The sequence below is a fragment of the Mandrillus leucophaeus genome, unplaced genomic scaffold (assembly GCF_000951045.1).
Source record: "Mandrillus leucophaeus isolate KB7577 unplaced genomic scaffold, Mleu.le_1.0 Scaffold157, whole genome shotgun sequence".
Classification (NCBI taxonomy): Eukaryota; Metazoa; Chordata; class Mammalia; order Primates; family Cercopithecidae; genus Mandrillus; species Mandrillus leucophaeus.
In genome coordinates, this window is record NW_012101554.1 from 2,954,884 (window position 1) to 2,978,333 (window position 23,450).

General features: G+C 43.4%; 1 protein-coding gene across 1 annotated transcript in view; it reads left to right on the plus strand.

Annotated features, from left to right (window-relative positions):
* RFX4 (regulatory factor X, 4 (influences HLA class II expression)) overlaps positions 1 to 23,450 on the plus strand; it is a 160,206-nt gene that overhangs the window by 101,583 nt on the left and 35,173 nt on the right. The window contains exons 8-12 of the mRNA XM_011975596.1: positions 6,973 to 7,073; positions 9,075 to 9,133; positions 13,043 to 13,187; positions 17,333 to 17,427; positions 18,154 to 18,271. Coding sequence (XP_011830986.1) covers positions 6,973 to 7,073; positions 9,075 to 9,133; positions 13,043 to 13,187; positions 17,333 to 17,427; positions 18,154 to 18,271 — 518 coding nt within the window. The remainder of the gene's footprint in view (positions 1 to 6,972; positions 7,074 to 9,074; positions 9,134 to 13,042; positions 13,188 to 17,332; positions 17,428 to 18,153; positions 18,272 to 23,450) is intronic.

Consider the following 23,450-nt stretch of genomic DNA (forward strand, 5'->3'; position numbering starts at 1 on the left):
GTCTATTTGGGACTTCATTGCATTTGGGTTTTGTTGTTCCTATGGTTACCTTTAGTGTAGCACCAGATTTAAATTATTCTGGGGTACTTTGTGCTTAAGTTGGAGATTTGTTGGGTTGTTTCCCTTAATGTGCCTGCTCCTTTACCTTTAGGCCGTCCCTATGCACACAGTTGCTTAAGACTTGGTGCTTGTTAGCCTGATTGGAGCTGAAAAGTCGGGAAGTGGGTTCTCTTTTGTTCAGCCCTGTTTCAGTCTCAAGCAAGCCCTGTGCTTTGGATCTCAGAGTTGGGCACTCTCAGTGATCTTGACTCGTTGCAGAGACATATCTCTAGTGATCTGAGCCCTTGGTGGTTTCCAGCAGGGTTAGAGAGCTTTCTCTTTTCATCTTTCCCCCACCTACAATGGGTCTTCCCTATTCCCTGGGGTCAACAGTGTTTTCTGCTCTTCCCCTAGTCAACTGAGGCTTTTGATCCATAAGGGAGAAAGGTCTTGGTGGAACTTCATGCTTTTTCCACTGCAACAGCTGTTCCCTTCCTCCAAACATATACCTCTCAGAAAGGCTTCTTCTGTCCTCCTGTCCTGTCCCCAGTCTTCCTCATGAACACCTGGTGAGGCCTGTGCAGAAGGGCTTGCAAATAGATGTGAACTTCCCTTGTATCTGTCATTCCAAGAGTTTTATACTCTCATGGTAGTTCATACTGGCCCGTTAGCTATTTGTTAAAACTGTTAGCAAAATTTATTTCACCCACTTGTATGTAACGCCCTGTTTTCTTCTCTCTATTGCAAGTGAGCCAGTCCCCAAGTCCTTCTCTCATTGGAGGTGCCTTTCTTTCCATAAATTCCAGGCTACGTGATTGTGACCTCAGCTCTCTAATGGTTTAAAGAAAAGTTGTAATTTTGTAGATTATCTGGCTTTTTCTTGTTATGGTGGGAGTGATGCTCTTTCCAGCTTTCCACATTGTAGATGGAACAGAAATACACCCAAATAGGCTAACAAAGGTTACCTCCAGAGGCGATTATGGCCAAATTTTAGTCTCATCCTTTTCTGCATTATTCAAATGTTCTACATTAAGACCAAATTTCAATTTTTATAATAATATGTATATGTCTATATTATATATGTAGGAGCCATTTAGGGCTTCGTGTTATTAAAATCTTTCTCAGGCACTGATCAAGCCAACTGAGGCTAAATCTCCACTTATATTTTTTTACCACAAACGTATCTTCTGAGGATTTAATAAAACCCATCTTTATAAGAAAGATTCACATACTTTTAATAATGCTTTATAGGTATTAAACACACACATACACACATGGCATTTGCTGTTTATTGCAAAGCAGTTTGTGGGGTACAAATGAAATGTTAACCCCTCCCTTCCTATCTATAATTGACTTATTTTTACAGATGTGGAGGTTAAAGTTTAAAAGCTGAAATGAGGGCCAGGCATGGTGGCTCATGCCTGTAATCCCAGCACTTTGGGAGGCCCAGGCGATGAATCACTTGAGGCCAGGAGTTTGAGAACAGCCTGGCCAATGTATCGAAACCCCATCTCTATGAAAAATACAAAAATTAAGTGGGCGTGGTGGTGGGCGCCTGTAATCCCAGCTATTTGGGTGGCTGAGGCACAAGAATCACTTGAATCCAGGAGGCGGAGGTTGCAGTCAGCTGAGATCGCACCACTGTACTCCAGCCTGGGTGACAGAGCAAGACCCTGTCTCAAAAAATAAATAAATAAATAAAGAGGGTTGAAATGACTTGTCTACCTTCACCTGCAAATAAATAAAATGGTCAGGACTCAAATATTTATTCAAGAAAACCACAAATGTTCATTCATTCATTAAACAAATGTTTATTGATTACTACAATGTGCTAGGGACTGTGCTAGGTCCTGGAATACAGCACTACATAAGATAAGCATGCCCCTGCCCTCATTGAGTTACAGTCTGCCAAAGGAGGCTGTTAAAAATTACGTGGCTACGTAATTACCACTGCAATCTTTGGCTTACAAATCAAGTGCCTTTTTCGTTAAATCAGGAAGACAAATTTATTCAAAAGATCAGGCTCCAACTGACTTTTCAGTTTTATCTACTCATTCATCCCTCAAACTTGTTTGAGTGCCTTTTCTGTACCAAGCCCTGTGCTTAGCATCATGGAAATAAGAATTGGCACTAGAAGTTCTCACTCATGACCCTGGGCAGGCCCAGGCTGAGGCACAGCTCCCCACCCCCTAGCTCAGACCCATCCCATCCTTTCCAACTCAGAAAAGCATATTGAAATTCAGGGGAATAAAAATACACTATTATAGAGATAACCATGGATCATACACTCCCATTTATAGGAAAGGGAAATCATTCTCAAACTGGAGTTTTTCACTTCTTCCAAGCAATCTTGGCACAGTGGTTGTTAATAACAATTGGGTTAGCTAAAGTAAGAAAGTATGTGTGTATGCATCTGTGTGTGTGTGTGTGTGCATGTGTGTGCGTGCGTGTGTGGTATGGGCAGGAAGGAGAAGTCAAAGAGGCAAAGAAAAGAGTGAGGACCAAGCCTGAAATGCCAAAGGAATAGCAACACTGAACAGAAAAGCAGAAGGCACCAGATATGGGGAGCATATCCAAGGCATGTCAAAGTGCACGATGTGGTACTTTCATCAAAGAGAAGTAGGACAGTGGTTATAGGTCTGATAGACCTAGGCTTGACTCCTGGCTCTAACACTTGCTGCATCTCTTTGGACAAGTAAAGTAACTTTTGTGAGCCTCAATTTCTCACCTCTATGTTGGGACTAACAACAGTATGTACTTCTAGGGCTGAAGTGAGGATTAATTAAGAAAGTACATGCGAAGTGTTTAGTAGCTTGGCACACTGTACTCATTAAAAGGTAACTGCTGTTATCACCATTGTTGCAGTTTTACTAGCATCACCACTGATGGTCATTCAGGGAGCTATGAGTGTGAATGTAGGATATAGGAGAAGGGCTGAAGCTGGAGCTGTAGACTTGGCAACCACCTGCACAAGATGGAGGAAAAGTATGTCCCTAGAAGTGGAGGACACACCCTGGCATCCCAGTCTGGGAAGGAGAGAGATTGAGGGAAAGCAGAGGAAGGAGGTTGAACTGCAGGTATACACCCACAGAGGACAGTATGTCAAGAAGGCATAGATGCTGCAGGAGATGGAGTCAGTTGAGGCTTAGGAAGGCATCTCTTAGATCAGGTGATCAGGTGAGCTGCTATCTGGGGCAAGAGCGTCCAGGCAGAAGGGATGGCAAGTGCAAAGGTCCTGGTGAGGTAAGCAAGGGCCTGGAGTGTTGGAGAAACTGAATGGAGGCTAGTGCTGTGGGGATGGAGTAAGCTGGGGGGACAGTGGGAGGAGCTGCAGCCAGAGATAAGGAGGGTAGGGAGGGGGGCAGTTAGGACAAGGCCCGTTGTCCATCTGGGGATGGAGAGCCATTCATTCTTACATTTCACTTAACAAGCATTTCTTATGTGCCTACTATGTGTCTGGCACTATGCTAGGTACTGAGGATACAGTGATAAGCAAAATGGACATAGTCCCTGCCCTCTGCATAGAGGGTACAGTGAGAAAGATGTACAATGATCAGATAATCACACAAGTTGGTATATAACAACAAACTGTCATAACTACATGGCCATTCAAGAGGAATCATCAGGGGTGCTGACCTGGTCTGGGGGCTTCGGAGAAGGTTTGCATATAGAAGTAACATCTAGTCTGAGATTAGCTGAATAACAAGGAACTGAGTAGGTGAAGAGGGAAGAGATGCTCTTGGCTGAAAGGATACCAGGGGCGAAGGCCCTGAGGGGAGACGACCAATTGGAGGCCAGAGGTCCAGAATGAGGAGAAAGGGAGAAGGTGCAAGGTGGGGCCTTGGGGGCTGCAGCAAGAACTGGGGTTTTTATCCTAAGAATGATGTGAAAGCATTGAGGAGTTTTAATCAAAATTACAGGTGTTTTGGAAATGTCCCTCTCACAATGTGGAAGATAGAGTGGAGGTGGGAAGGTGAGCAGGGCAGGATGGACTCGGGAAGCTACTATAAGTCTGGATGAGAGTTGACGGCAGCCTGAACTAGGGAGAAAAGGGAGAGACGTGGCTGTGCTTGGGAAGTAATTTGGAAGCAAAATCTGTAATATGTGGTAAATGGAAAGAGAGACTATGTCCAAAATAGTGTATGCAAAACTGGATACTTGCCTAAAGAAATTGTAACTGAATTTAATCAAGTCTTTAGAAGCAGACAGGATAGATGGATAGACTATATGACACTACAAGACAGAACTCAACCAAATCAGATTGTAGGACATTCCAGGGAACAAATACCATGATGTTGCCAATAAATAAATGGCACAAAATAGGGGGGAAAAAAGATTTAAGAAACAGAACAGGGCAATGTTGTATCTTTCATGCAATGTGTGGACCTTGTTTGGATCCTGATTCAAACAAACTAAACATCTGTGGGAGAAATACAGAAATCTGAATGCAGACTGGGCTGTAGATAATATTAAGGAATTACTGTTCATTCTGTTAGATAAACTAATGGCATGGAGGATTTAAATGCTGCACACACATTGTGTGCATGTGTGTGTATACACGTACACATACATATTTAAACCTTGCCAATGAGAAATGCACACTCAGTTTTTAGGGGTTAAATGACATCTTGGATTTGTTCCAAACACTCCAGAAAAGAAAAAGTGGAATATAATCTATTAAACTGGCAAAAATGATGTCAATTGTTGAAGCTGGGTCATGGGTCCTTGGAGGTTTATTATACTATCTGTCTTGGGGTATGTTTGAAATTCTTGAAAATAAAAAAGTTATCAATAAAAATAAAATGATGAAAAATAGAGTTCATACTGAAATAGAGGCCACAAGAAAAGAAGCAGGTCCAAGGGGGAAATCACGAGTTCAGCTTGGAGGCCTCTGGGCCAGAGGTGCAAAAGTAAGTGCAGACAGTAAATCTGCACAGACGGGAAATTCACAGATTCAGTGAATCTGTGGGCCTGGAGAAACTACCCGGGGAAGGAAGAAAGCTTTGTGAGATGAGAGACCAGGACTAGACATGAAGAACTGGAAGGCATGCTGACCAGGCAGAGGGCAGGAGTTCTGTGACTGGGGAGGAGCAGCCAGAAGGAGGGATCACAGAAGCCAAGGGAAGTGAGTGTTTCCAAAAGGAGGGCGCAGCTAACAGAATCGAATACCGCCAAGATGTTAAGCAGACAAGAACCATGACAAGTCCGCTGGGTTTGGAATCATGCATGGGGGCTGCTTAGGTGAGAGCTGTTTAGGCTGAGGTCAGGAGTGAGGTGAGGAGGGAATGGGAGGTGAAGGAAATGAGACAAAGAATTGGGCAGCACTTTGAAGAGTCTGTCTGTGATGTGGGAGAAAGGGCAGTGGCTCGAGGGGATAGAGTGGAGGAAATAAAGAGGTTTTTGTTGTTTTTAAAGTGAGACATTCTTAAATACATTAAAATAATGAGCAGGACTGGGCATAGTGGCTCACGCCTGTAATCCCAGTGCTTTGGGAGGCCGAGGTGGGCGGATCACTTGAGATCAGGAGTTCGAGACCAGCCTGGCCAACATGGCAAAAGCCTCTCTCTACTAAAAAGACAAAAAATTAGCTGAGCGTGGTGGCGTGTGTCTGTAATCCCAGCTACTCAGGAGGCTGAGGCACGAGAATCACTTGAACCTGGGAGGCGGAGGTTGCAGCGAGCTGAGATTGTGCCACTGCACTTCAGCCTGGGCAACAGAGCAAGACTGTCTCCTAAAAAAACAGATGAGCAGAATGATCTAGTAGAGAAGAAAAAGCTGAATATACAGGAGAAGGGACCGTCAGCAATGTACAATTCCTGAGAAAGCAGCAGGGGACGGCAAGAGGAGGGATCGCTCCTGGATTCTATTAGGGAGGAAGAGATGAACCAGGCAGGTAGCTGAGTGTTGATGACATCCTTCCTCTGTGTTTTTCTGGTTTGTTTTTTTTTTTCCCCCCTGAGAAGTAGGAGGTGATTCCACCCACTGGCAGGGAGGGGAGATTTCGGGAATTGGAGGCATAAGGGTCTTGAAGAAGGTTGGAGATAGCTATGAGAAAGGAAAGAATGAGTGACCAGAGAGAAATGGGGTTGCCCAGCAGGGTGGAGGTTGGTGATTTTGTGTCTGACAGGAGACAGTGGACGAAAGGCTGAACCAGGGCAGCAGGCTAGGCGGTGTTGGTGGAAGGCAAGGATGGTGTGGATGGTCAACAGGGGAGATGTCCCTATATCTGACACAACCAAGGAGGACTTCGTGGAGAACGAACCTAGGCCTGTGAGCAGATGGCTTTGATAGCAAGAGCCAGAAAAGGGGGCCCAGTGTCTTCTCAACTCCAAATTCCCATCTTATTGCAACCTACTGCCCTGCTCAGTGCTTCACCTCTCCAGTTCCCTCCTGCCTCCTGTTCCAATACTGTCTTTGACTCTTGGAATCTAATATGGTTTCAAGGCCCATATCAAGGTTGTTTGCCAATTTAAAAATATGCTGTTGCTTCCCAGTTCCCACCAAATGGCAAGCAGTTTGGTAAGCTGGGTGAGCAGGCATGGCAGTTATGTTGCAAACGGGGTTCCTGCCTGCCTGGAAGGATCGGACAAGACTGGGCTTTCTTAGGCCCACGGCCCACTGTCTTCACCCCTCACACAAGCTCTTCAAAAGCATAAAGGAGCATGTTTTGCTCGCATCTAACTAGTTCTGGATGCCACCAAGCCTTGCAGTGGGCATCAGTGACCAGCAGAGTACATTCTGTTCGTGCCCTTCCCAGACTCACCTGCTCTCCGCAGGGCTTGGGCTGTTGGCACTGTCTCTGAGGTTGCTCTTACAAATGGCACCTATTGGTAGCAGCCCAAACATGAGTAGGGGAAATAAAACCCTGTAGGGGACTGTGGGAGGAACTGAGCAACATGGGCAGCACTTAAAACTCATCGTTTCTCTTTCTAGCTTAACTCAGGTGATTCGAAAGTTTGCCAAGCAACTGGATGAGTGGCTAAAAGTGGCTCTCCACGACCTCCCAGAAAACTTGCGAAACATCAAGTTCGAATGTAAGTACTGAGTTGGGAGTGAAAGGGAAGAGAGAATTACATTTTAGTGCCAAATATTTTACGTAAGTTGTTAATAACAATAGTAGCAGCAGCTACTGTTTACTGGTTGACTATAAAGCACCAGGTATTATACTAATTATGTATATACACATATTTAATCCTCATAAAATGTTTATTATAGGTGGCACACTTCTTCCTTTACAGAGGAGGAGTCAAGCTTAGAGAGGTAGTGCAGAGACAGGATTTTCTCCCAGGTCTGACACCAAAGTTTCTGCTCACCACCACCATCCTCCTTATCTCATTTAATCCTCATGCTGCCTCTGCGATGTAGGAAGTAGTATCTCTATTCTACAGATAAGGCTCTGAGAGGCAAAGAAAGTTGCCCCAAAGCCACGCAGCCACACAGCTGTAAGTAGGGGCAAGGAATCAAACTCAGGTCTGAGATTTCCTTGAAGTTCCTGCCCATAAAATGGTGGTAGCAGGAGAGAGAGAACAGCTTAAGGGCTTCACTCATTCTCTGCCTAATTAGAAAGCCAAATTAATATTTCTCATAAAGGGATTGAGACCGTGAACGCTTTCTTTGCTGAGTGTTGGCACCCATTCCCCAGCATTAGTTTTGTTTTTCTGTTTCAATCTGCCTGTACTTGCGGGGAGACTCATGTACGGTTTGTTTGTTGCTATGAAAGATGAAATGATTTTCAATAAAACAAAGTTTTAAAATATACATTTTTAAAGCCCCATTTGAATACAACAGCTTGCTATTCTTGCCCGAAATAAGTGCCAGTGAGCAAAATGAAGGCGATCAAATTACCCTTTCTCCACAGGCAAAGGGAGCCCTTTCAGACGCGCTTTGAGGTTGCCTGCAGTGGCCATCACCTATTGATAAAGCCCGCTTTATTTCATGGCTTTCAGCTCTTTTCTTTTCATGAGCACTAAATTCCACATCACAAAGTTAAAGAAAAAGTAATTAAGGAGAAGGATTAACGATTGATCAGCCTGGAAAATTAGAAGTCTCCCATCTGCCCCCTCCCACCCCCACTCCTCCACCCCACACCTTATTTTTTCAAATCAAGCCAGCTCTGAGTACAAATTAGAATAATCCTAGGGAAATTTCTGACTATTACTTGACCAGTTCAGAAATTACCAAGAAGAATGCCCCCGCACCCATTTTAATTATGCCGACAAAACAAACCTGTTCAAAGTCGGCGGCAAGGAGGTTTGTTGGACCTTCCACCTGTGTGTGTCGGGCGGAGGCTGTTCTTCCCAGGGAGCCCAGCCTGGGAGTGTATTTTGAGAATGTGCAAGGGGTGGAAACAAGCCCCACTCCAACAGCTCTGTAAGAATGAAGAGCTAGGGCAAGCACATGTCTCGTCTGCATTGAAATCCGCAGATATAAGATCACCCTACTTCAAATTATCAGCCTATTATGTCAGTGTAGCAAACAAGACCTTTTCCTAGCTGCAGTCATCATCGAAACATGCAAATAGGTCATGGAGCTCATTTGATAAAAAGGACAGATTATGAATGCAAAGCCAGTTCCATCCCAGAAGCACCTCCTAGCCCCACACACCGCTGAGGCTCAATCAGGATTTACTATTAGACATACTACTTTTTAAAGGGACTTCTTCAAAGCTTCCACTTGATTCCTGCAATTATTTATGGGGAGAAGTGATTGAGCTTGCAATTAGCGAAATGAAGACAATAATTGCCTTTACTCACGGTTGACTGACGCCACCATTTCTCACACCTGCGAGTGTATCGTGTGCATGACTTTGAAATATGTACCCCGAATGTCACCATTAGGAAATAGTTGTTGAAGCTCACATGGGAGAACAAAGAACCAAGTGCAGGGTTTTGCCAGTGGGTACATAAAATGGGATTGGGCGGTGAGACAAATGTAGGCAAAATAAGCAGCCTACGTTTTGAAATCTGCCCCTGGAAAATCCAAGTTAGAATCATAAAGATTGCAAATATTTCAAACTAATTCTTTTCCCTTTGCAGTGTCGAGAAGGTTCTCCCAAATTCTGAGACGGCAAACATCACTAAATCATCTCTGCCAGGTAGCTGTCCTGCGCTATGTGTTTTAACCACTGCTGAGTCATTGCAAATGAGGGGGCAAATTCGCAAAAACAACCTCCTGCAGGATCTTTCAGGTTACCAGGGCACTCTCTCTATTCATTTCTGCAGATAAGGAATGAAAACATTAGCCAATAACTAAATAGTTTCAACTAATACACAAAATAATTTCCGATATCAGTTGCCCCTTAACCTTTCAGATATGTTCTAGGTCCACAGTTCTGTGTTTCTCTTAATTATCCAGCCCAAAACGTATGTAGTGGTTGAATCAAATGATTCAAACAGATTAAGAGGATGATTTGTTTGTTGTATCATCGGAGTTCAAAGTCACATAATATATTCAATATTTGCCCAATTTTGTTTAGTTTTTTCCAGATCTACATTATTTTTAGCACGAAAGTGACATATGCTTGCTATCAAAAACATTTAAAAATATAAGTGTATTAAGTAGAAGTGGAAGATCCCACTGCATGCCCCTACCTACTCTGTAGTTACAGCTTGATGGCACATAAGTACATTTCTATTAATTTTGCACTTTAATGAAGGGACTCTAAGTCTGTTAAGGCAACCGATTAACATTACATTAAAATATTAATGACGTTACAGCAGAGGTGGCAAACCAGTGGCCACAGGCCAAATCTGGCCCTCAGATGTGTGGGGTTATTGTTGTTTGGCTTGAATATGTTCAAAACAATTTTTTCACATGGTCACTAACAGTTGGAACTGGGAGATGACAGCTAAACCTTCAAGAGCTGACAACTTGCTCCCAGAGCCCCGTTTCCCCAGGCAGCTGTCAGCTGTTGGGCCAAACTTCTCCGCAGTGGCCACCATCCTCATTCCACCAACTCTGTCACACTTGGCCCACCTCACTCCTGAATGTCACCTGCCTGCCCCCTTCCTGTGTTTCCGTTTGCAGCCTCTCCTTTAAGGTGCTGTTGGTTCTGGGTGGGTTCAAGGTCAAGAAGGGAGGGAGGGGTTTCTAGTTAGAGTGGTCTGAAGGAGGGCCCCAGGCCAGGAACCAGAAAGTATAACACAACAGCCACACATACCTCCCTGCTCCTGTCCTGCCCCTGGCATGGACAGCACAGGGGTTGATTTGGAGACCAGAGGGAAATTCTTCCAGATTCATGCAGGCTGCTACAGAGGCTACACCTGGGCATTGTTCTGGTGACGGTGCAGAGCCTGACAGATTAATGGGATTCAGGGAAGAAAATTAATATTGGCCTAGCAAAGAAACATTGCCTTATTTCTGCGGATGCTATGCCAGCCTGGCCCTCTGGTTCTTTTTTTCCAGCTTAGAAGAGTGGCTCTTGGGTCGTATCAGGGAACTAGACGTGGTTTTGGTGCCTCCCTCTGGGGATCAGACAATTTAAAGAGGACTTTGTCCCTTTAACGCACGTGTAGATAAAAGCGTCCACACCCATGCCCATAGCCACGTGTTGCACAAGCGTGGGGGTGCCCACATGTTCCCTCTCCACCTTCTGCACAAACACAGCATGTAATTTAATCAGCAAATGCCCCCTTTCCATCTCTACTGGACAACTTTCAGACACATTCCCAGATCAGACAGAGGACTAGGGTTAAGTCTGGGAATGAAACACCAGCTAACATCCCAGTGAGCTTTCCTAAACACACACACACAGCAAGTCAGACTAAACAACGTCCAACTGAAGATTCACCTCAAATATTTAGACCCAAGATTCGCACGTCCAGGCTCTTTCAGATACACCAGGCAAGTAAACACTTGGCATTCCTATCTTAACCATTCACTTTACAAAATCTTTTGGGTGCCTACTGTGTGCCCAATACTGTGCTTAGTAGTACTTGCCCTCAGCAGAAAAACAAAAGTGTTAAATGTGATGAAAGAAACAGAATGGAAATAGGTGGTCAGAGATGGCCTTTCCATGGGTGTGACATTTAGGCTGGAGCATACATCGTAGTGGGGCTGCTGGGGCAAGGAGGGAGAAGAATGTTCCAGCCAGCAAGAACACCATGTGCAAAGGCCTTGAGGTATCAACACAGTCACTGAAAGAGAAGCGATCTGAACAACAGTAGCCACTTTTATTGAGCTCCCTGCACTATGCACTCTGTTTTTCAAACACTATCTCAAGAAATCCTCAATAGCAGCCCTTCTTTAAGAGGTAAGCACTAAGGCCCTAAACACGATGGTAAGAGACACCATTAAAAAGCATGTTCTAGGTGGGGCGCGGTGGCTCAGGCCAGCAATCCCAGCACTTTGGGAGGCCTAGGTGGGCAGATCACTTGAGGTCAGGAGTTCAAGACCAGCCTGGCCAATGTATCGAAACCCTGTTTCTACTAAAAATATAAAAAAATTAGCTGGGTGTGACAGCATGCACCTATAATCCCAGCTACTAGGGAGGCTGAGGCAGGAGAATCACTTGAACCTGGGAGGCAGAGGTTGCAGTGAGCCAAGATCGCGCTACTGTACTCCAGGCTGGGTGACAAGAGTGAAACTCCATCTCAAAAAATAAAAATAAAAAAAATAGCATGTTCTAAACACTTGCTTACAGAATTCACTCTTTGGTAAACAGTTCATTTCATTGTAATAAAGTGGCTCACAATGCATCTCTGAAGGAACATGCTCAGGAAAGAAAAAAACAAAAAAGGTAGGTACTATTGTATCTCCATTTTATAGATTAGGAGGCTGAGGTTAATCTACTTGCCCGCCCGAAATCAATCAGCTGGTCAGCAACGAGGCCAGGATTTGAACTAGGTTATGTTTGAATGCAGGACACCTTACCTTTCTATTCAGTTGTTTTCATTATCCTTAGAGACTCACCTAACTCATATATTCTACACCGATCATTAGAGATTCACCTCACTCATATATTCTACGCCTTCGTGACCTTTAAAGAGTTCTCCAATTATTTAACTCAGATTTTACTTGTGCTTGGATGGTCGGGGTACAACAAGGGGTTGTCAGTATTTACCTTTGCCTAGGAATTTACAAGCATTAGGAGACTTGACAATGTCTTTGTGTATTTTAAATCTTTTTTTAAATTTTATTAAAAGACATTGTGAAAACATGCAAGTAAAGGAAATGATCCTGGATATATATTTTTCTTTTCTCAATATTGTTTCAACTTGATGATATTGTTCCAGGTATTGTTCCAACTTGTAAATTTAAATTCACTAATGAGGGTTCCATGAAAAAGCCACAGCTTTAAAGGAAAAAAAAACCACATACATACACACACACATATATATATATAAATATAAAAAATTATTCACACACTATACACATGCCTCCATCCACTAACAAACTACTGAGATGTATGGTGGTATAGTTTCCCTTTTCCTCCAACCTAATTATTCATATATGTTTTAATCATTATAGTTACATTTAAAAAAGCAAAAATGGAAAACAAGAGCATAAACTGTTTCAGAATGTATTTATATGAAAAATATACACTTTGAAATATCTGGGATTAAGTTAGGACCTGGGTTAGCAAGAACACTTCTAAATCCCGGCCTGTAGCTTCTCAGGGACTAGAGATACAAGGATTATTCGGCACAGAGCTCCCATCCCACAGGCTTACCTCAGAAAGCTGACAGATCTCTGGGCTTCATCCCATTGTTCCATGGGGTCAAGACCAAAGGGACTGGAATCAGCAGGGTTTGGTCTGGCCCAGCCCACCCTGGTAGTTGCTTGTAGAGAAAAAGACATGTGTGGAAAGAGCCACAGGAGAAAACAGTGTCTGCATCTTCTGAGTTATGGAGTCTTCTGGTGCTTTCCTGAAATTGAATTTCTCGGAATTTCAAGGTAGTTTGCAAAATACCATAAGCAGATGCATTAACAAGGCATAAAAGGAAATACAGTGAAGGGGTTTTAACAACCCATGAGCTAATGAGTTGACTGGATTGGATTACAGGCATCTCGAACAGTGATCCACAGCGCAGACATCACGTTCCAAATGCTGGAAGACTGGAGGAATGTGGACCTAAACAGCATCACCAAGCAAACCCTTTACACCATGGAAGACTCTCGCGATGAACATCGGAAACTCATCATCCAATGTAAGCTGTCCCACCAGGGATTGTTGTCCTGTTTCTGTTTTTAAAAGAAAGAAAGAAAAAGTATCTTAGTAAATACTGAAGTGGCATCCCCACCCTGTCCTTCTTCCCAGCATCTCTTCTTCCTCATTGTTCCTTTTAAATGAGTCGGCCCAGAAGGAAGGGCTAATTGACTTAAGAGGACATGTGTCAGCACTGCTGGGTAAAGAGGGTTCTGGTGCAATTGGGCAGCACACAATGTCATGCAAAGGGCCCCATGTGTGACCTGAATGCCAGCCCTGGTTCCATGGAGGTGGCATTAAATATGAGAACAAAAGCTTATTGCCTATCTCAGTGTATGTCAGTCTGGGGTCAGCTAGATATGCTGCCTATTTTTCATTTGAGGGTCACATGAGTCAGTCCACTTATTGGCAGGTGAACCTTTCAATCACGTTAAATGTTTGAGAAGCAGGTGGATGGCGTTTTCAGTTTTACTTCTGTGAATATATGTTCATGTCCCGGCGAACAAAGATTTCCACCATGCAGACTGCAGGTATACTGCTCCAAATATTAACCCCATGTCGGCAGGATGTTTGTTCTTAGTACTAAAGCAATATGAGAGGGCCAGAGAACATCATCATTGTTAGCACATCCCTGCTGTTCCTCAGACACCCATCCCAGCTGACTGCCCAGGGCATCCCCTGAGCCCAATGACCCTGGATCCATCAGTGTCTACAGGCTACCTCCATAATTAGAGAACATGAGGTCAGGAAATGTGAGGGGACACTCCTCCCATCAGGTCTCAGAAAGGCGTTAAGAGCATGCACTCCCATGTTCTCAATGGGGTGGTGAGGCCCAGGATCCCAAAAGTGACATTGCCTGGGGAGCTCCAGAGAGGCTGCCCCACCAAGAGGGGTCTTTCTGAAAGCCCCAAGCTCCTTCAGATTTCTTAGTATATGCCTTCTGCACTGCTGTCTTGAGGGAACCCTTCATTCAGCTACCCAGTTTAAACTTGAGGTGCCTTTAAACAAATAAAGTTCCCTAAGAGGGTCCTATAAGAGATCTCTTTCCCAATAAGCCCTTTTCAAAAGCAAATGGAATAGTTGAAATGTCTGAACATGTGGACCTTCCCCAGGACTTCTTTCCTGACTTAGCCCAAAGCTTACTCAGGCTGTTACTTCTTCCTTCACAGCTGCCCCTAGCCCACTTTTCCCCTGTTAAGAATTTTAGAGATCATCACTAAAATAATAATTCAGCTTATTGACTGCCTGCTCTAAGCCAGCTCCTGTGTCAGATCCAACACATGCGTGGTCCCATTGAATCTCCACATCAAGCCCAGGAGGAAGACACTCTTATCACCCCCACTTTACAGATCAGAAAACTCAGGCTTAGAGAGTTGGTGAACCTAACTCAAGGTCACGCAGCCACTAAGCAATAGAGCTGAACCCAAGTCTGGTCTCACATCTAGTCTCAGCTTCACCACCAGGCCTTAATGCTGCTCATGTATTCATGTGCAGGGGAGACAAAAAAAAAAAAAAAAAAAAAAAAGGGAAATGTGGGTGAGTTTCAGAGGTTCCAGGATCTTTCCAAGTGTTTACAATCATGCTTCCTGTTCTGCTTTTTCCTGTCCCCTGGATGGAACGTCAACAGAAAGCATGGCCCTGCATACCCTAATAGCACTGGGGGTACCTCTGATCATTGTGTCCCTAGGAACTCCCAATGGGCCAGGCACAGAGCAGGTGTCCAGCAAGGTTCATGGAATACCAAAGAGATGAGTAGAAACCCAGAGTGAACGTAGTTCTTAGCTCTGCGAATCTTCCTAGTAGTGTTAGACTCAGTTCTCTTCCCGCCTCAGCACCTTTCATGAGGGAGGAAAATGTGAACCAGACTCATGGGGAAAAATACAATCAGCATTGCTTGCTTAAGGGACCAGGCTCTGAGCCTTTGCTGGAGCACCGTGGAGGTCACTGCTGCCTCTCTCAAGAAAGAACCTCTGTGGCTTTCTCTTCAAGTTTCCTTAGGTCCAGGGCAGAATGGTGCCCTTTAAAGCTGTGACTGCATTCTTCTTCTGGGGACATAAATGCTGTGGTTCAGTTCAACCCAGCTAGTCCTTACTGAATGCCTGTCCTAAGTCAGGTACTGTATTAGATGCTGGCCAGAGGGCAGCGAATAAGATGGACACAACCCTTACCAACATGGAGTTTACAGTTAATGGTAAATCAGACCTCAAACATGTATTTACAGATGTGTTGCATCTTACCAAAGAGAACAGTGCCATGTAATGCAGTGCTGTGAAGGGGGAATTGAGGTAGGGTACCAAGCCTCAAGGCAGTCCAGCACATGTGTGTCAACCCTGTACCTCCCAAGCAGACAGCTGGGAAGTCCCTGAACACACACGGAGTTGGACCAAAGGTCATCTTGAGCAGGGCTGGGACAACTGTGTGCAGCGCTCTTCTTTCCTCACAGCGAGCTGACAAATCTGCAAACTCTTGCTTGGGGGGAGTTACCATCACCTCTGTGATACAGATCTCGGCCAGCAATGCTCAGCTTACCTTAGATTTTAAAAGTGCACATTAGTACTTAAGCAAGCTGATTAGAATGAGTTATCATTGTAACTGCCCAAGGTCTGTTGGGCATCCCAGCCCCATGTCCAAGTTCCATTGACTGGGATCCCCGTGGCTGGGATGCCCAACAGACCGTGGTTCAAACCTTGCTCTTACACAGCTCTTACACAGCATGGGGCTGGGATGCCCAAAAGACCTTGATTCAAATCTTGGCTCCAGTGCATTGTGACCTTGGTTTTCATTTCTGTAAAATGGGGCTAATGTGAAAGGATTAAATGAGACTATCTGTACCACCTGCTTGGTACACAGTCTAGTATTAGCATAGTGAAGTGGTTAGGAGGCAAGCACTTGAGTCAGGCTGTGATTGAATCTTGTCTCTGCAATTCACTAGCTGTGAAAGAACAACCTTTGGAAAATTACTCATCTTTCTTTGTCTCTGTTTCTTCACTTGTAAAATGGAGGATAATAATGGTACCTACCTCCTTGGGTTGTTCATCCGTTCAGTCAACAAACATTTGAGCATTCTAGTGCTATGACCCTCTGGTCTCAGAATCTTACTTCTTGTAGCAAGCATCTACTAAGTAAAATAGAGCAAAGTGGCCAGTCCTTTAAAATGAGAGAACAAAAACTGCTCAAGTGAAAATGAAAGAAATGTATGGATCTTGAATTGTGGTTTGATTTATTGATCTCTGCATACAGAAACACAAAAATGTGATGAAAAGAGATGCTTCAAACTAGAGATCACCAGAGCCATGTTTCTATTTTCTAGAGCACTTCATTGATTAAAAAGCACTTCCAGATTCAGTTATCTGAATTAAGATGAAGACAGGTTGTAAAGTGGTAGGATTATCTCTCCAATGAGGTAAATGAGCAGCAAAGAGACTGTTGCACTTACTCAACAAGTATCTATTAAGCACCTACTACATGCCACACAGAGAGGCTGCTTAAGCTACCTGCCTGATATAGTTGTGGTCCAGAAACATTTGAATTATCGAATGTGCCCTACCCTGGGCAGAGAGCAAGAGAGCAGCAATGCCTCACCCATTAATTCAAGCAAGAATTTGTTGGGTAACAACTATGTCACAGATAATGCACCAGCTAATAAAGATACCAGACGAAGAACTAGCAGGGAGACACACATGCCCATCCAATTATGCCAGTGCCATTAGTCATATAATAAAGGTAGAAAACCGATACTAAAGTGCTATGTGAGTGCAAAGGAGGGGTTATCAGTTCTGCTGGCAAGGGGCATGGAAGGTTAAAGGGATTTCATACCAGGGCCGTTTCAGCTGGGCCATGAGGAACCAAGTAGTGGGAATGGCCTGAAAAAACAGACTAAGGCTATGAAAAAAGCAGGGCTTGCTGGGGGAATGGCAAGTAATATGGGATAGCCACAGTTTAATGTGCTCACAGGCATGGAAGATGATCTTGGAAAGGTAAGTTGGGGCATGTTTTATAAAGTCTTGAATGCTCTGCTAAGACCTTAGAGTTTTATTTATTTAAAGTTTTACTTTATTCAAAGTTTTGTTCCCCTGTTCTTTTAAGACATAGCCCTTGTTAAATACAACTGCAGTGACGCGTGTGGGGTTCTCCTTTGTTTGACAGTGTATCAGGAGTTTGACCACCTCTTGGAGGAACAGTCTCCCATCGAGTCCTACATTGAGTGGCTGGATACCATGGTTGACCGCTGTGTTGTGAAGGTTGGTAAACCAGCGCTGAGGGGGCAGCCTTGGGTCCTGCAGCCCACCACCGCCTACTGTGAACTTGGCTAACACAAAGCCCCATGGTGAGCTGTCTGAACAGGGTTTTGAGGAGAGGCCCCAGGAGGTGAAGGGGGCACAAGGCAGGACTCTTGAGTCTTCCATCCCTGATTCAACCAGGTCAGCATCTCTTTTATCTGCGGTATACACTGAGTCTTGGCATAAGATTTCATTTTTTTACAGTATTTTTGCTGCTACAAACAAAACAAAAACCATTGCTCCATAGCAATGACTTTGAAGACCATAAGCCTTCCTGTCATTTTTCTGTATGTATGTATGTATGTATGTATGTATGTATGTATGTATGTATTTATTTTTGAGACAGGGTCTCACTTTGTTGCCCAGGCTGGAGTGCAGTTAGCTCACTGCAGCCTTGACCTCCCCAGGCTCATGTGATCCTCCCACCTCAGCCTCCTGAGTAGCTGGGACTACAGGGGTGTGCCACCATTCCCAGCTAAGTTTTGTATTTTTTGTAGAGATGGAGTTTTGCCATGTTGCCCAGGCTGGTCTCAAACTCCTAGGCTCAAGAGATCATCCGCCCATCTCAGCCTCCCAAAGTGCTGGGATTACAGGCGTGAGCCACTGCAACTGGCCTTATTTTTCAAAGAGACAGTAATAAATGAAAGGTCAAGTTGACCACTATTAAAGCCATTCACTTTCTTGTAGGTGGCTGCCAAGAGACAAGGGTCCTTGAAGAAGGTGGCCCAGCAGTTCCTCTTGATGTGGTCCTGTTTTGGCACGAGGGTGATCCGGGATATGACCCTGCACAGCGCCCCCAGCTTCGGTAAAGCCACCCCAGCCCTCCCCATCTCCAAACACCTTTTTCTCTGGGCTCCGTGCATTGAGGCTACCACAGCCTAACTTGCTGTTTCTGCAACGTCATCACCCTGAAACACATCTGTTCTGGGGAGACATGACATTGTTAGGACTTTCAGGGAGAGAGATGGCGTTACGTGCTAAAGGTGGAGTATCAATCTGAAAATGAGTGGTTTTGCCCACAGATAGTATTATCTGAGCTTAAAGAGGAATAAATTGCAGTGGCTGTGCTCTCCATGCCTAGATGTCCTCAGTGATTGCTGCTTCCACAGCACGATTTCATAGAATCCCGTATTTGTGCACTTCCCAAGACTGAGCATGTGAAGAAACCTCTGAGTTTGAACACTTGCAAATGTCTTGATTGACCATACTCTAGCTGTGGGCAGATGACCTTAAGTTTTATTTAAAATTGTACTCTAGTCTAATCCCTAAAAGAGGTCATTTGCATTCACTTTCCCTTTTGTTTCACTGACCCTTTAAGTCTTCATCACCTCCAGGAGATAGGAGACATCCCCACCTCAAGTCTTCATCTGCTGCTTTCTAGTAAAACACGGCTTGAACTCTCTGCCCAAAGGTACTGATAATAGTCTCTGCGGGCAGCAAGCTGATTACTGAATCGGGGTGAATGTTACGCTACATTGTAGGACAGTTTTCTACTTTTCACCAGAAAGAAAGGAATATGTACCGAGTCCAGATCATCACTGGCAAAGTGAGATGGGACTTTTGGGCATTATCCAGACATTTGAAATCCCAAAACATTTTGGTTTCAATTTTCTAGGCATTTCAGCAAAGGAGCATTGGTAAATTTTCTGGGTAATTGCTTCAGTTCTCTATTTCGCTTTGCAAGTAAGGGTTGTGGTTTTGTTTCTCATTATCTCCAATTAAGCCAATCAGCTCTGGGTTTTGCTGTGGGTTTAATTTGACACTTTTCCATCTAGCTTTTTATGGTCTTGTCACCATTTTCCAGTTGTGCTATACAACGAAGTAAATATGTGGGAAAACAAAGAAGGCAGTATTTTTTCTAAACAGCCCTGTCCATGAAAGACTGTGTTTACCCACTGGGAGAAGCGTTTTGTTGTGGATTTCTTTAATCTCAGCATTGGAGATTTCTCTGAACCTGCCTGCACCATGGCTACAGATGGAAATTCTCTTTGAGCTGTATATGGAAATGCTCCGCTGACTGCTACCTGGGCAGTGGCATCAGGCACGGCATTTTGATGACTTCCAGTTCAGCACAGTTAGTGTTAGCACATGTTACCTCTAGCTCTGGAGAAATCATTCATGCAGAACTGTTTTCCCTTAAGTGAACTGTTGGAAAATATTTGAGATTTTTTTCATTGCTTCCAAGTCAGAGAATCAACAATATGACACACAAATACACACATATCCACATCCACACAGTGAGCATCCTCTCCATGCTTTATCCTTTATTCTTCAATTTGCTGATTTTTAAACTGACCACGTGTGCTAGCAGGTGCCTTTCATTAGACAGGGAAAGTAATTCCCTTGCAATATTCTTGGAAATGCATCTGTGCTTACTAACAGTCAATGTAAAAAAGAAAGTTTGAACAGGAGAATGATTAGGCTTTATGAATGGGTTGAATTTATTACTAAGAAATATGGTTCTTTGAAATGTGTTTCTTTTTGAACCACACACTATTTTGGGATAGATATACTGGAAACTCAGGCAAATGGCAAAAAAAGATGATCACAAATCACTTAGAAAAGGAAAAAAAGAGATATTAACCCAGTCTCAGTTTTACAGTATTTTTCAACCCTGAGTGGGTTGAAATAATACCTGTCTCCAAGTCCATTTAGCAAACTATCTGAAATGGCGGCCCAGCTCATCTGACTCATTGTTGAGTTTTGCAGCTTGGGGTGACAGGCAAGTTAAAAGAGTTTGCGGCAGACAAAAGCCCAGCTCCCCCTTTCTGCCTGTATATGTCAAAGACCCAGTTGGTGGTTGTGTTTGGGTCATGTGTTCCCTGTATGAAAACAGCTAATTAGGAAAAAGAGCCCTCTGTTCCCTGGTCCCCTCCCCCAGCCACAGGGGCCAGCTCTATATATCTTATAACTCCCACATGGTCCTTGTTGCTGTGAATGGCTACGGGGTTTGTGTGTCAGCGTAACAGGCTGACCATTACAATGATCGTGTGGAATATCACAATGATCCCGTAGGGGACTCTATCACCTCTTCCCAGAACAGCCTCTTTCAAAGGTAGTTGACTCCTTTCTTCTCCTTAATTCCTTTTCACTCTCTTCTCCTTAATTCTTTTTCACTGAAAGAACCTATGCTGTGAACTAAAGTAGCCAGACTTTCTTTCTTTGCTGCAAGCAGTGTTTTTAGCAAAATTAGTGAGCAAAGGTAGGCTATCAGGCAAACTTTTAGTCCTAATGGAACTGAGCAAATCAAAGTTTTGTTTTTAAAAAAACACCATCTTTTTAGTCGACTGATCTGATTTCAGTTCCTAGAGTACCTAGATCTCAAGTCGGTGCTAGCGCCTTTACCCTTTCATTCTGGGTTTTCACCAAATGCCTGCTTAGTTCACTGTTACGAACATCTGGAAGGTAATAATAGTTCCCGGAAGCACTCCAGCATAAGTCAGTTTAAAAAGCAGCCTGGGTGTGGGCACAGCTGATGGCACACTTGCACAACACTTTCACGGTTTCACTTTTTTACACACCTGTTGTCTGACCTAGCATCAAAGCTCACTCACTTGGGCAGGGCCGGGGAGACCATGTGGGCATGTGTCAGGGAGTGGCTCCCAGAACAAGTAGCCACGACCAAGCCTTCCCAACTGCTTCTCTATGCTTAGATGGCCTGGCCTGGCTCCCTTTTAGGCAGAATCTGCTCAATTGCAGGACCTGAATGTTCGCAATGTCATTCAGGTCCCCACCAAGCACTAGGATACAGGAATTGCTTTCCCTGTAGTCAGGAGTGGAAGTAAAAACCCAGAGAAGAGAGGACTTGCGTGTGGACTCAGAGAAGTGGCAGATTGAATTCAACCCACAATCATTCCCATGCTAAAGCTGGAGTTTTTCCTGACATGCTACACTGCCACCACCTCATTTACCTTTCTTTGGGTAAAAGAAAATTAATAATAACAACACAGCAACATTTATTGAGGGCCGGATATACTTTAGACATTACATTTTCTCAATTACTTCTCACACAACCCTGTGAGGTCTGAATTACTGCCCTCAATATGACAGACGAGGAAGCTGAGGTAGAACTTGAAGGATTTGCTTAAGATTGGAGATAAGAATGAAGCAAAGACAAGATAATGACGACTATTATAAGAAATATTTTGGAAGCACATACTGTCATTGAATTATTGCATTAACTCTGCAATGTAGGTAATAATGGATACTTTTCTAAAGACGTGAGAAGGGAGCTTGGAGAATTTCCTTGCACAAGATCAATGCAGCAAATGTCAGAATTCTGTTTGAAAATCAAATCTCCCTGACTACAAAGCCCATTCCTTTTTGATTATCACAATTAAGGCAAATACTCTGGGCTCAGATGCATGCCACAATAGAGTTAGAAACATTTGTTTAATCCACATTGATGACATTATTAATATTTTTAAAAAATCTATGGATTAAGATTAAAAATTTTAAAGCTATGAGAGACAAGAATAATTATTAGACTGTCATGAGTAGTAAGAGATGCCAGAAGACAATGGAGTAATATCTTTTAAGTGTTGAGAACAAAGAACTGTCAACTATTATTGAAGAGTGAGGGCAAAATAAAGACATACTCAGTTATACAAAGACAGAATTTGGCACCCACAGATCTTCACTTAAAAAAACAACAAAAAAAACTATTAAAGGATGCATTTTGGCTGGGCACGGTGGCTCACACCTGTAATCCTGGCACTTTGGGAGGTGGATTACCTGAGGTCAGGAGTTTGAGACCAGCCTGGCCAACATGGCAAAACCCTGTCTCTACTAAAAATGCAAAAATTAGCTGGGTGTGGTGGCAGGTGCCTATAAACCCAGCTACTTGGGAGGCTGAGGCAGGAGAATCACTTGAACTCAGGCGGGCAGAGGTTGCAGTGAGCCAAGGTTACGCCATTGAACTCCAGCCTGAGTGAGAAGAAAAATAAAGCCATAGCTGAGGTCTAGAATACAAGAAACAACAAAGTTCTAGTTATTGTTGCCGTTGCTGTGTAATAAATTACCCAGGCTTAATGGCTTTAAGACAACCATTTTATTATGCTTATGAATTTTGCAAGTCAGGATCATGTGCCAGCTTGGTGTGAAGTCACTTTGCTTTTATGATCCAGTCTTAGATACAGTGTAACTTCCCTCATACTCCATTGGTCAAAGGCAGTCCCAAGCCTATCATGGCTCAAGGAGGTGCACAGACCCCAGTTCTTAACAGAGGGCACATCAAAGAATTTAGGGACCCTGTTTTAAGATGAGAGAAATGTAAAAATATGTAAACATATTTAATTAACTATTGAATGTAATTTAAAAACTAAAAACTATATATGTGTTTTAAAAAGTTAAAAATAAGTTCTAGGTAAAAATATAACACGGAGTAATGAGAAGAGAATCTTCAAGGAACAGTTGAAGCATGCTAAGGTCTTTGTCTTCTTTAGGAATACTAAGTAACTTTAGGCTTTGTTGGAGAAATTTATAGTTTGGATTTAATAAATGCTTAGCATATATGTTAACAAATTAAGGTATCATTACTAAAAGAATACAATCATGATTATAGAAGAAAATGGAAGAATATGAAAACTTAAGAGATAAAACATTAAATGGAAAAAAGAATTGAGAAGATAAAAGCAGCATAGAAAATGGATGGTAAATGAAAGCACAAAATAGGATGGTAGAAATAAAGACCAAATGATAATCACAATAAAGGAGTAAGTTTCTTCCTTCAAAAAACATCAGGCATAAATGTTTTTATAGTTTAACTAAACTTATAAGAAAGTTATAAAAAATATAAAATCTTTAGTTTATGAAAATAAACATGAAAATAAATATTTCAGAGAATAAAAGAAGAGGCCGGGCGAGGTGGCTCACGCCTATAGTACCAGCACTTTGGGAGGCCGAGGCGGGCAGATCACGAGGTCAGGAGTTCAAGACCAGCCTGACCAACATGGTGAAACCCTGTCTCTACTAAAAATACAAAA